Genomic DNA, 14,600 nt, shown 5'->3' with positions numbered 1-14,600 from the left:
GAAAACTATAGTATTTTTTCCGTGGACTACCCTCTTTAAGCAGGTAGCATGAGCTGAAAATAAGAAAATATGGTATGGTAAAGTTGTTGGACTAAAATATTGATAACCTATACTCAGGATAGTTCATTAATATCCAATGATCCCCATCATTCCTTAGGGTCCATTCACACGTCCATATGTGTTTTGTGGATCCGCAAAACACAGACACCGGCAATGTGCATTCTGCAATTTTCAGACCGCACATCGCCGGCACTATAATAGAAAATGCCTATTCTTGTCCGCAATTGCGGACAAGAATAGGACATGTTCTACTATTTTTTGCGGACAGCACATTCCGGCCCCATTGAAAATGAATGGGTCCGCACCTGTTACGCAAAATTGCGGAATGGATGCGGACCCATTTTGCGGATGTGTGAATGGATCTTGACAGTGAGCTGCTTCAAGGGATTGCAGCACTTTTGCGAGTGCTGCTTCCTCTTTAAAATTACCTGTGCATCATCCCGCTTGTATAGGCAGCGTAGTGTAATTACAACTACTTGTTCAATTAAAGTAAATGCAAAGAGCAGTTGTAATCACGTTGTGCGGCCGCTGCAAATTATATGGCGCACAAATTATTTTCAAGCACTAGAAGCACTCACATGAGTATTGCTGCGTCTTCAAATCCAAATAAGTGACAAATTTTGCCTTGGCTAATTTCTTAATATATCTTCATAATGGTCAGCAGCAGCGCTAGGGATGACAAATTCATCGGTCACATGGCCTAGGCACAGCTCAAACCCATAGAAGTAAATGTGGCTGAGCTGCGATACCATGAAAAAGCCGCTATACAATGTACGGCGCTGTGCTTTGTGAGCAGGGAGAAGGCCACAGTGCTCACAGGAGCATCGGTGCCTTCTTAAACAGCTGATCTGCGGGGGTCCCAGGTGTCTGACTCCCACCGATCAGATACTAATGACCTATTCAGAGGATAGGTCATTAGTACTTAAATCTCACAGAACCATTTTAAATGTTCTGGTTCCCTGCTGCCACCACTAGAGGGAGCTAAGTAGCATTTTGCATCTGTTATTGATTGAACACAATAACAAAAACTGTTGGCAGTAAGCTCATAAGTTCCCCCTAGTGGTGGCTGCAGGAAGTTAGAATGTTGTCTTTTAAATCTATGGCTCTGCAGGTTATTTGGAGCTCTGTATCAGAAAATAAAGCTCCAACCACTATAAACAACTGTAAAAAAAAAAATCATCATTGCAGAATCTGGGCAAAAATGTATATCTATGTTTATTGATTTTTATTCTCAGGAGTGATAATGAGCAATGGCGAGAGATGGAAACAGCTGCGCAGGTTTTCTCTTTCTACTCTGAGAAATTTTGGTATGGGGAAGAGGAGCATTGAAGAACGTATACAAGAGGAGGCGCGTTACTTGGCAGAAGAGATTAGGAAGAATGGAGGTAAGCACATATATACAGATCAAAAGCTTGTGACTTCAGGTGTTAAACAGTTAGATAATTATGTTGGAAATTGGCCACAGCAAAACAAAACTTCTCGAAGCAACTTCTTCTTTGAGAAGATTCTTTCAGCATAGAAATACATATAAAAGTCAGGCAGATTCGTAACTAAGCAAATTTTTTAGTAAAATTTGGCGAAGCAGCCAAATAGAATTTTTCAAAACTTTGCTCATCTCTAATTGTATTGCATTGGCTGCAAGTGTTTTACACAGTGTAATACACTTACAGCCTGCTTGCCTGTGAGACCCAGGGGGCTGGATCTCACAGGCTTTCATGGAAGGCATTATGATGGCTATAGAAGGAATCGGGGCTGCCTTCCCAGCCATCGGGTCCCTGTCACCACAGTGCTCCCTCCCTCCACTCACCCCGCACATGCCACAGTCAAAGCTGATTGCGGCACAGCTACAGTTAATGCGCCAGCATCGGTGTTTTCACCGATGCCGGCACATACAGCAGGGGCATGGCATTATCATTGTTTACTGTCTCCAATTGAGCTCACAATCTAAGTTCCCTAATTCCTATCTGTATGTCTTTGGGAAATGGGCAGAAACTAGGGCTCCAGTGCTGCCCAAATGTCATCATGCCCATCATATGACCTGGTTCTAATAAAAATCCCAAATTTTTGATTTAGGATGTGATGAACTCTGCTAAGATATGGACTGTAAAGCTGACCATACATAATAAATCTATGTTTGATGCCGGGGGAGATGTTGAAAGAGCTAAGGCTTTCACACTAGCATTAAAGCAATATGGCAGGATGTTTCGGCAGAGGAACAGCCTGTTGGAGCTCTCCAGATCGGCCACTTGCCATAAGAGCCCATTGCGTATAATGGGAACTGGTAGGAATCATCCTTCAGCTTGACAAAAACTGCAGGAATGCGGCAGTATCTGGCTGTTGGACTTGGGAACTTAGGGAGGTTGTTAATCTGCCGAAACAGCCTGCCAGATTGGTAGTGTGAAATTAGCCTAAAGATTAGGCACACTGGATTTTAACTGCCTTCTCCTTTTGTTTTCAGGAGAAATCTTCCTGGCAGAGGTGTCTGGCAATGGCTTTCATCCTTCTCCCCATTCACTACATTTACATGATCTACATGTATGGGAGAGAGAGGTTTCTCAAGTCATTGATTAAATAAATATTCATATTTCCTTGCAGGAACGCCCTTTGACCCAACATATCTGCTGACCTTGGCAGTGTCCAATGTTATCTGCTCAATAGTGTTTGGAGAACGTTTTGACTATGAAGGTGATAAGTTCAGGACACTTCTTACCCTAATAAAAGAGATGTTCCTACTTATGTCTTCCACTTGGGGAATAGTAAGTTAACATGTTACTCTTGGTAAGATCAGGAGGTTGTAAGAATATCAAATACCAATGAATTCTGAAGGACCATACTGAAAGAATTTTTCTCCACTTGTTTTTTCAGCTTCTCAATATCTTTCCCAAGACTCTCCACTTTCTTCCCGGACCCCACCAAAAGATATTTACAAATTCAGAAAAAATTAAAGACTTTGTTGCAGAGTCCTTGGAAAGCCACAAAGCGACACTTGACCCTAATTGTCCTCGGGACTTCATTGACTGCTTCTTAATAAAGATGGAGGAGGTGACACCTAACACTTTACTTCTATATGTAAAATGTTTTAATAAAAAAGAAAGAAAGCTACTGTAGTTCTCATAGTATCTATATAGCCTAATATTGAGTTGACCAATCACAATGCCTATGATAGACATATATAATAATCCCAAATACTTTGTGATATTACAGGAGAAGAACAATCCGAAAACAGAATTCCACTTTGATAATTTATTTGGCACGGTCATGGACCTCTTCTTTGCTGGCACAGAAACCACAAGCACAACCCTGAAATATGGTTTACTCTATCTGCTCAAATACCCCAATGTGCAAAGTAAGAATGTATTAATATCCTATCAGAGGGTTGTGAAAACTTAAGGTTTTCCAGTACTTGGATACTGATTGACTGTCATCAGGATAGACCATCATTATGAGATCAGTGGGGTCTGATAACCCACATGCCCATCTATCAGCTGCTTTTGGCAACCTGGCACCGAAAACTATACAGTGGCTAGATCTGGATGCACAAGGTTCTGTCCACTGTGTATACACCTGCCGGGTTACTACAGATAAGCTCCTGTTCTTGTGAACAGCTGCTGGGCTGTAGTATATCGACACTAGTATTCACTTAGTAGACAGAGACTTTCGTCCACTGTATAGTTTTCTGCACTTGTAGATACCTGAAACAGCTGATCAGTGGGGGTTAGGAGTATTAGACCCCCTTTGATCTGATATTGATGACCTGTCTGTCTAAGTACCAGAAAGCTCCTTTAAAGGTGCTTTGCAGACTTCTTGGTGGTAGTCTAAGATCACAGATTCCATACAGTAGAAAAAAAGTGGGAGACCTTCAGGGATGTCAAACTCGTGGCCCTCCAGCTGTTGCAAAACTACAACTCCCATCATGCCTGTGCATACTACAGCTATCAGGGAATGATGGGAGTTGTAGTTTTGCAACATCTGGAGGGCCATGAGTTTGACATCCATGCCTTAAAGGGAATGTGTCACCTAAATTGTTTATGCTAGTTCAAACTAAGTAGCAATAGATATCCTTTTTCTAACAGTTTTTTTTTTTTTTTTTTTCTGATCACAGATTTTTCTGGTTTGACCATCTTGCCTGAGCTTTTCTTAACAGCATTTAGAAATATGCTTTATAGCAGCCACTATGGGCCATAGACACTGACTTCTATGGGAGAGTTTCCTAGCCATGCTGTGTGACCTTCACGGAGGTCAAGAGGGAGTAGATAAGCTGAGATATATAGTTCATATCTGTCATTCTAATCCTGCCTGTAATGATAAGCAGATAACTGCAGTGAAGTAATCTTTACAGGCCAAGACGTAGCGCCTATTATTAGGTTTAGTTGCAAGTGTGAAAACTACACACATTTATTGTATGTATATGCGTGTTGGGAATACAGATCTTGTCTTTCGTCATTACATGGGAACAATTATTGCATTTCCTTACATTGCAGGGATACATTCCTGTCTGTGTAATATATGGCAATGAATTCCTGATCAGAACAGTCCTCAGATTTGGAGATTGCCTGTAACATGAGTGAGTCTGGGAAAATGCTTTTTAGCTGGTCCTCCTTATGTAGGACATGATGTAATTTTTTAGCAGTTTTCCTCAGTAACTCTAGTTGTGGGTTGTAGATGACAACCAGGAGTACACTGTGGTTCTTTTCTTTTTTTGTGGTCCCCAGTTGAATTCTGGGGATCCTGGTGGCTCTTCTGTTCTTCAGCACAACACGTCACAGTGTGATCTCTGATATCTTGTGACACAAAACATTGAAATCCATTGAAAAGTTAGTTAACATTTTCTTGCCATTTTTTACTTTTTTTCTTGCCCATTAGCGACGCTCCTCTGTCTTCTGTTTACATAACACAGTCAGTGTTGAGCAAGTCTCCACTGTTATGTAAACAGAAGTCAGAGGAGCGTCGCTAAGGCTCAAAATGGGCCACTTTAGAGCTATTGTTCTAATAGAAATGTATGATTTCAGTAATTAAAGTATATTACAAAAATGGTTAGTATCACTGCCGCTACATATTACAAAAATAAAAATAGAATGGCAGTTATACTTTAACATAAAAACATGATTTAAACAATAGGTCATTGTCTGATGACACATTCCCTTTAAGTAGTCTTAGAAAATACTTGAAATGTATCCATTTCTGAGCTAAAAGAGACACCTTTGGCCAACATGTAGACTATCGACAAGGAGCTTCTCTTGTTCTGGAGGACTAATCCTGTCCTGTGTCACACAAACAGCCCATTACTTGTGTAGTGCCACTTTCCCCTGTGGTGTGGCAGCAGGGAAACCGAATACTTACTGACCATAGTTTCACCATAGAGTATAGCTGGGTTCCTGAAGGAGACACTTTGAAATCATTTTTTTTTTTTTTTAAACTCCACTTCTAACAAGTAGAGATTGTGGAAAGCAAAAAATCCATTTAACTTTTTGGTGGTAATTACGGTAGTAGAGATAAGCAAATCTCTGGTTATGAAATTCGTTTGCGATTCGTTTACTTGTAAAAGGTGACATGCGTTATGGATTCCATTACCACGGACCATAACGCAATTCTATGATGGAATGCCTTTAGAGGCAATTTGCGGACCATAGACTTCTATTATGACGGAATGATTAACGGATTGCCTCTAAAGGCATTCCATCATAGAATTGCATTATGGTCTGTGGTAACGGAATCCATAACGCAATTCACCTTTTACCAGTAAACGAAGCGTAAACAAATTTTAAAATATGAAATACGCTCATCTCTAGTAATTAGCATTAAACTGTAATGTAAAAGTAATTACACAAAAATCTCGAAATGATTTTAATTTCAGTTACAAAATTTTGAGCCATGATGCATTGCAGCATTGGCTGCTCCATTTCTACTCCTGAGTGAGAGAGACAACCATTCTGGGCACCAATTAGTAGGGAAAAGAGATTACAACAGGATAAGTTATACAGCCTAGTTAAAATTTAATGTAAACCCTTCTTTTTGGCCAAATTAGAGGCATTTTGTAGTATTTTTTTGGGATATAGGAATAGGTCTACAGAAATTCTGGATTCCAAGTAGATATCATGTATAGATGCTGTAGTAGTTGATGAGCCCTCTCACCAACAGTTACTGCTTAATACGTGTTCACTCCAGTACAAGGGACATGTGGATTAATCCAGAAAAAGTAGATCTTTGGTGATGTTGGCACCTGAAACTGACCGCTTCCTGGCACCAAGTGCTACGATGCTCTTCAAAAATACACACTCAATTACGAAAACAGACAATAAAGAATTGACTTGTGTTTATTACCTTTTAATATGTGCCAAAGGAAAGATTCATGAGGAGATAGATCAGGTGATTGGCCAGAATCGATGTCCTTCTGTAGAAGATCGAGTCCAGATGCTATACACGGATGCTGTCATCCATGAAATTCAGAGGTTTGCTGACATCACACCTTTGGGACTTCCACACGCAACCAGTCAAGACACTACATTCAGAGGATACCACATTCCCAAGGTCAGCTTTTTATATTTACTGACTTTATGTGATCCTCAAACTTAGCAAAATTGTAATATGCACAGAAATCTGAAGAAAAAAAAATAGATGTATGGCGTTTAAGGTGAGTAAACCAGAAGCCACCCACAAACAGCAGAAATGTAATGTGATGGTGAACCCTACAAAACCTCAAGATATCTTGCTGCTGGTGAAATGTACTTTTATATTTAAAACAAAGTTCATGCTCTCTTATTCATGTTTGCAGGGTGTTGTCATTTTCCCCATGCTGACCTCGGTCCTGAAGGACCCAAAATGTTTTAAGAACCCGAAAAAATTTGATCCTACAAACTTTCTGAATGAGAATGGCAGCTTCCAGAAGAATGAGGCCTTTGTACCCTTCTCCCTAGGTAATATGTATGAACATTTTTGCACCAGTATACAGTGATGAAAATAAGTATTTGATACACTGGCGATTTTGAAAGTTTTCCCACCTACAAAGAATGGAGAGGTGTGTAATTTTTATTGTAGGTACACTTCAACTGTAAAAGACAGAATCTAAAAAAAAATAATTCTGAAAATCACATTGTATGATTTTTAAATAATTAATTTGCATTTCATTGCATGAAATACTATATTTTTCGCTTTATAAGACGCACTCCCCCCCCCCCCCCCCCCCCCCCCAAAAAAAAGTGGGGGGGAAATGGCCGTGCGTCTTATAAAGTGGATACTTTGCCGCCTATCTCACTTTATGAATGAACAGGCAGGCGGGGCAGGCAGCGCATGAGGAGGGAGCTGCAGCAGGTGGGGCAGGCGGCACATGACCGAGGGAGCTGCCGGTCTGCGCCGTCTTAATGCTATATATACGGTACTACAGTAAGTACAGAACAGTGCGGTATACATTAAAATATGGATCGGATTGAATGTAATTAACACCTGCGGGGCCCGGTGTATTAGAGTAGAATCACTGCACCGTGCCCTGCCATGAGTGTCTCCGCCTCCTCCCTCCACACTGATGCATCTGATGGGGGATCTGTAGATGACACTTATGGGGATCTGTGGATGACTTAAGTGTCATCCACAGATCCCCCATCAGTGTAATCCACAGCTCCCCCATCAGTGTAATCCACAGCTCCCCCATCAGTGTAATCCACAGATCCCCATCAGTGTGATCCACAGATCCCCCATCAGTGTAATCCACAGATCCCCCATCAGTGTAATCCACAGATCCCCCATCAGTGTATTCCACTGATCCCCCATCAGTGTAATCCACAGATGCCCATCAGTGTAATCCACAGATCCCCCCATCAGTGTAATCCACAGATCCCCCATCAGTGTAATCCACAGATCCCCCATCAGTGTAATCCACAGATCCCCCATCAGTGTAATCCACAGATCCCCCATCAGTGTAATCCACAGATCCCCCATCAGTGTAATCCACAGATCCCCCATCAGTGTAATCCACAGATCCCCCATCAGTGTAATCCACAGATCCCCCATCAGTGTAATCCACAGATCCCCCATCAGTGTAATCCACAGATCCCCCATCAGTGTAATCCACAGATCCCCCATCAGTGTAATCCACAGATCCCCCATCAGTGTAATCCACAGATCCCCCATCAGTGTAATCCACAGATCCCCCATCAGTGTAATCCACAGATCCCCCATCAGTGTAATCCACAGATCCCCCATCAGTGTAATCCACAGATCCCCCATCAGTGTAATCCACAGATCCCCCATCAGTGTAATCCACAGATCCCCCATCAGTGTAATCCACAGATCCCCCATCAGTGTAATCCACAGATCCCCCCATAACAGTGCATCATCCACAGATCCCCCCATAACAGTGCATCATCCACAGATCCCCCATAACATTGCATCATCCACAGATCCCCCCCCCCCATTACAGTGCATCATCCGCAGATCCCCCCCCCCATTACAGTGCATCATCCGCAGATCCCCCCCCCCCATTACAGTGCATCATCCGCAGATCCCCCCCCCCCATTACAGTGCATCATCCGCAGATCCCCCATAACAGTGCGTCATCCACAGATCCCCCATAACAGTGCGTTATCCACAGGTCCCCCATAACAGTGCGTCATCCACAGATCCCCAATAATAGTGTCATCCACAGATCCCTCATAACAGTGCGTCATCCACAGATCCCCCATAACAGTGCATCATCCACAAACCACCATTAGTTCAAAACCTACCAAAAACACACCTTTTGGTTCAAAATATTTATTTCTTATTTTCCTCCTCAAAAACCTAGGTACGTCTTATCATCAGGTGTGTCTTATAAAGCAAAAAATACGGTAAGTATTTGATACAATAGAAAAACAGAACTTAGTATTTGGTACAGAAACCTTTGTTTGCAATTACAGAGGTCAGGTCAGGACGTTTCCTGTAGTTCTCGACCAAGTTTACACACACTGCAGCAGGGATTTTGGCCCACTCCTCCATACAGATTTTCTCCAGCTCTTTCAGGTTTCGGGGCTGTCACTGGACTACATTGAGTTTTAGCTCCCTCCAGAGATTTTTGAAATGCTTCTTACGGAGCTACTCCTTAGTTGCCCTGGCTGTGTGTTTTGAGTCATTGTCATGCTGGAAGACCCAGCCACGACTCATCTTTAATGCTCTTACTGAGGGAAGGACGTTGTTTGCCAAAATCTTGCGATACATGTCCCCATCCATCCTCCCTTCAATACGATAGAGTCGTCCTGTCCCCTTTGCAGAAAAGCACCCCCAAACTATGATGTTTCCACCCCCATGCTTCATGTTTGGGACGGTGTTCTTGGGGTTGTACTCATCCTTCTTCTTCCTCCAAACACGACAAGTGGAGTTGATACCAAAAAGTTATATTTTTGTCTCATCTGAACACATGACCTTCTCACCAGATGGTCATAGGCAAACTTCAAACAGACCTGGATATATGCTGGTGTGAACAGGGGGACCTTGCGTGCCCTGCAGGATTTTAATCCTCTACGGCGTAGTGTGTTACTAATGGTAATCTTTGAGACTGTTGTCCCAGCTCTCTTCAGGTCATTGACTAGGTCCTCCCATGTTGTTCAGGGCTGATTCCAGACCTTTCTCAAATCATCCATACCCCACGAGGCGAGATTTTGCATGGAGCCCCAGACCGAGGAAGATTGACAGTCATCTTGTGTTTCTTCCATTTTCTAATAATTGCGCCAACAGTTGTTGCCTTCTCACTAAGCTGCTTGTCTATTGTCCTGTAGCCCATCCCAGCCTTGTGCAGGTCTGCAATTTTGTCCCTGGTGTCCTTAGACAGCTCTTTGGTCTTGGCCATGGTGGAGGGGTTGGAGTGTGATTGATTGTGTGTGTGGACAGGTGTCTTTTATAACAAGTTCATACAGGTTCATACAGGTAACAAGTTCATACAGGTGTAATTAATACAGGTAATGAGTGCAGAGTAGGAGGGCTTCTTAAAGAAAAACTAACAGGTCTGTGAGAGCCTGAATTTTTGCTGATTGGTAGGTACTTATTTCTCGCAATAAAATGCAAAATAATTATTAAAAAATCATACAATGTGATTTTTTTTTTTTAGATTCTGTCTCTCACAGTTGAAGTGTACCTTTGATAAAAACTCCAGACCTCTCCATTCTTTGTAGGTTGGAAAAATTGCTAAATCGTCAGTGTATCAAATACTTATTTTCCCCACTGTAGATTAGTATACTGTATATTCCATAGCTTGTCATAATTTGCCAGATTTTTTTGGTCAAGTAGGGGGAGTTAGTGATCATTTCAGATGAGCTAAGAGGTCAGCCAATGTGGCCATGTCTTCTGACATAGGACCATAAATCCCATTTAGCCTGGGTTGTGACAAGCTCTATGTGTCACACATATGTAAGGCACATTTACCACGTGGCTTGTATTTTTCTTTTTCTTTTTTTAATGGCATTCAATCTCAAGAGGAAAAAGTAATCCCAGAAAAGTGGCAAGTACAAGTGCCCTTTTCTTGCTGAAATGTATGTGTCACGACCCTTGGTCATGGTCGTGACTCCTGTAACCGCATGCAGTTGCCTGCGGTCTTGGTGTTGTTGTCAATCACAGGTGAGGGCTTTAGTATGTTGCCTCACCTGTGGTTGCCGCTGGCAACATTGTGTATGTGGCAGCAGAGCAGCCTGAGCGGTGCTCGGCAGCTTGCTGCAGTAGGCATGCGGTTGCACCTGGCAACCTCTCTTTATAGGTGTGCCTTTTATCGGTGTGCACGGGGTGTTATATGTGTTGTGTGCACTTCCCCTTTAAGTTGATGTCTTCCCTTCCCTGGTGTTGGAAGGGTTAACTTCCTTCCTAGTGTGTGTGTGCTCTGGGTGTGTCTGACTGTGGGTGTGGCTACTTGGCCCTATAAAGCCTCAGTGGAAGGCAGTAGTCAGAGAGGGTGCTTCAGCCATGCTTGCTGGAGACATCCTCCTGGTTATTTACCATCTGCCAGTGAGGGCCACCCTGGTGGTTATAAACGTTATGTCTGGTGTTAGTTCATGGTTTATCTGTTATTGCAGCATATGGTTTACTGGGTTCCCGTGTGATGTCTGTTGTGTGCTGTGTCCTTGGTGTTGGTTGTGGATAGCAGCACTTGCACGTGGGTTCCAGGTTGTGTGTCTGTGGCAGGTAAGTGTGGTACTAGTCTCACTTACCTGTCATTGCCATATGTCTGTTTATGTTTCCCCTTTCTATGTAGCTTTGCCAGTGAGACTCCTGTTCCTCTGTGTCTAGGAGGAACGGGTCGTCTTACCCTGCTCCTAGTCCAGGGCCACCCTGAGGGCGAGCAGGAATATCAGGTTCCGGAGTATGAGCCCTCCTACTTTCAGGGTCGGCTCATACGGATAGGAGACAGGGTCAGAATTAGGGATGTGTAGGAGGTGACCAGCTCCCTAATTCTCTGTCCTGGCCTTGCAGCGACTCCATCTGCTAATACTGTCACGACTGAGGATGGGGAAAACCCTCAGCCGTGCGGTATCAGCAGATGGAGTTGCTGCAAGGCCAGGACAGAGAATTAGGGAGCTGGTCACCTCCTACACATCCCTAATTCTGACCCTGTCTCCTATCCGTATGAGCTGACCCTGAAGGTAGGAGGGCTCATACTCCGGAACCTGATATTCCTGCTCGCCCTCAGGGTGGCCCTGGACTAGGAGCAGGGTAAGACGACCCGTTCCTCCTAGACACGGAGGAACAGGAGTCTCACTGGCCAAGCTACATAGAAAGGGGAAACATAAACAGACATATGGCAATGACAGGTAAGTGAGACTAGTACCACACTTCCCTGCCACAGACACACAACCTGGAACCCACGTGCAAGTGCTGCTATCCACAACCAACACCAAGGACACAGCACACAACAGACATCACACGGGAACCCAGTAAACCATATGCTGCAATACCAGATAAACCATAAACTAACACCAGACATAACGTTTATGACCACCAGGGTGGCCCTCACTGGCAAGTAACCAGGAGGATGTCTCCAGCAAGCATGGCTGAAGCACCCTCTCTGACTACTGCCTTCCACTGAGGCTTTATAGGGCCAAGTAGCCACACCCACAGTCAGACACACCCAGAGCACACACACACTAGGAAGGAAGTTAACCCTTCCAACACCAGGGAAGGGAAGACATCAACTTAAAGGGGAAGTGCACACAACACATATAACACCCCGTGCACACCGATAAAAGGCACACCTATAAAGAGAGGTTGCCAGGTGCAACCGCATGCCAACTGCAGCAAGCTGCCTAGCACCGCTCAGGCTGCTCTGCTGCCACATACACAATGTTGCCAGCGGCAACCACAGGTGAGGCAACATACTAAAGCCCTCACCTGTGATTGACAACAACACCAAGACCGCAGGCAACTGCGTGCGGTTACAGGAGTCACGACCATGACCAAGGGTCGTGACACTATGCCATCATATTTGACAGAAAAAGCAGAGCTCCATGCAAAATGATGGGCAACTCTGCTGGACCTAAAAGAACCCATTATAAGTTATTGAGGTGATCAGCATCGTTATACTGCAAATATGTCAAACTAATTATCATTATATGTCACTCCTTACCATAGGCAAAAGAAGTTGCATTGGAGAGGGTCTGGCACGGATGGAAATATTCCTCTTCCTTACCACCATATTACAAAGATTTTACTTGAAATCAGAAGTGGCTCCTGAGGATCTTGAAATAACCCCAGAACCAAACAAAAATGGAGTAGTACCAAGGACCTACCAGATGTATGTGACCCCTAGATGACTAAAGTACTCCAAAGAAGCTTTTCTCTATTAGTTAAAAGAGGTTGTCTCAATACAGAAAGTGGCATTTATCATGTAGAAAAAGTTAATACAAGGCTCTTACTAATGTATTGTGATTGTCCATATTGTCTCCTTTGCTGGCTGGATTCATTTTCCATCTTGTTATATACTGTTTGTATCCAGGGGGTCGCGACTACAGCTGTGCCCAGCGATACAAGATGGCTGGGACAGGAATTTCTGCACATGCGTGACTATACACGCCCCCAGAGTCCTGGCCACCAGAGAAAACAGGGTGGTCGTAACCCCTGTAAATGAGCAGTGTATAACACAATGGAAAAATCACAATACATTAGTAAGTGCGTTATATTCATTTGTGACAAATGCCATTTGCTGAAGTGAAACAATCCCTTTAAATCTTTGCAAATAAAAAGTACAAAGGAGAGTGACTAAACTGATAAGGGGCATGGAGGGTCTTGGTTATGAAGAAAAATTAAAATAATTACATTTATTTAGTTTTGAGAAGAGACATCTAAGGTGGGACATGATTAACCTATACAAATACATAAATGGGCCATACAAAAAATAATGAGAAAAACTGTTCCATGTGAAATGTGCTCAAAAGACAAGGGGGCACTGCCTCCGACTGGAGAAGAAGAAGCTCAGTCTCCAAAGACGTCAAAGCTTCTTTACTGTAAGAACTGTGAATCTGTAGAGTAGACTACCTAAGGATGTGGTCACAGCAGGAACAGTGGACAGTTTTGCAAAGATTATTTCTTAAAAGTAAAAAACTAATGCTTATAAAAATGTGTAGAAATCTGAGTCTCACTTCCCTCTGGGATTTGCGTCCCCACCTATCCCTTGGTTGAACTTGATGGACTTATGCCTTTTTCAACCGTATTAACTATGTAACAAAGGACAGAACACCTACAATATGTAAAAAATTTATACTGTAATAACTTGTTTGTATATTTTACGCACTAAATTCCCTGCTATAATAAATATAGCTAATGTGATTACCCACAGTATAGTTTTTAAAATCTTTTTGTGAAATAAAAAGGAATAAATGTGTGTACTTTGTATATTTATAAAAAAAAAAACATAGCGCCAACTTAGCACATTACCGGATAAAGCTAGGTAGAGGGAAGCTGCCTGGCTCCGCACTGACCTGTTGTTGTGCAAAGCAAGCTCCACGCTGTTAGGGCATATAGTAGTAGACCTTGACTGAAGCACAGCACAATGCAGGTGATGAAGGACAATCCCCAATGTTAAAATGCAGGAACTAAAAATAAATAAAAAAATGCCAAGGAAGGAGTGTAAAAAATGTTATTTTTTTTATTATAAATAGATAAAGGCATAGAATATAATATCAGATAAAGGCAATGCGTTTCGATGCAGACATCACATCTAGGGATGAGCGAACCCGAACTGTATAGTTCGGGTTCGTACCGAATTTTGGGGTGTTCGTGACACGGACCCGAACCCGAACATTTCCGTAAAAGTCCGGGTTCCGTTGTTCGGCGCTTTCTTGGCGCTTTTTGAAAGGCTGCAAAGCAGCCAATCAACAAGCATCATACTACTTGCCCCAAGAGGCCGTCACAGCCATGCCTACTATTGGCATGGCTGTGATTGGCCAGTGCAGCATGTGACCCAGCCTCTATTTGAGCTGGAGTCACGTAGCGCCGCCCGTCACTCTGCTCTGATCAGTGTAGGGAGAGGTTGCAGCTGCTGCTGTTAGGGCGAGATTAAGCAGTGATTAACTCCTCCAAAAGACTTCATTCAG

At 43.1% G+C, this 14,600-nt stretch overlaps 1 protein-coding gene across 1 annotated transcript in view; it reads left to right on the top strand.

Moving 5' to 3' along the window:
* LOC122938209 (cytochrome P450 2G1-like) overlaps positions 1-13,206 on the top strand; it is a 45,051-nt gene extending 31,845 nt beyond the window's left edge. The window contains exons 4-10 of the mRNA XM_044293575.1: positions 1,296-1,445; positions 2,656-2,816; positions 2,926-3,102; positions 3,265-3,406; positions 6,401-6,588; positions 6,833-6,974; positions 12,640-13,206. Coding sequence (XP_044149510.1) covers positions 1,296-1,445; positions 2,656-2,816; positions 2,926-3,102; positions 3,265-3,406; positions 6,401-6,588; positions 6,833-6,974; positions 12,640-12,821 — 1,142 coding nt within the window. The 3' untranslated portion in view covers positions 12,822-13,206. The remainder of the gene's footprint in view (positions 1-1,295; positions 1,446-2,655; positions 2,817-2,925; positions 3,103-3,264; positions 3,407-6,400; positions 6,589-6,832; positions 6,975-12,639) is intronic.
* The last annotated feature ends 1,394 nt before the right edge of the window (positions 13,207-14,600 follow it).

Source organism: Bufo gargarizans, chromosome 5 (assembly GCF_014858855.1).
Source record: "Bufo gargarizans isolate SCDJY-AF-19 chromosome 5, ASM1485885v1, whole genome shotgun sequence".
Classification (NCBI taxonomy): Eukaryota; Metazoa; Chordata; class Amphibia; order Anura; family Bufonidae; genus Bufo; species Bufo gargarizans.
The sequence above is the reverse complement of the archived record's forward strand: the minus strand, read 5'-3'. Positions and strand labels throughout refer to the sequence as shown.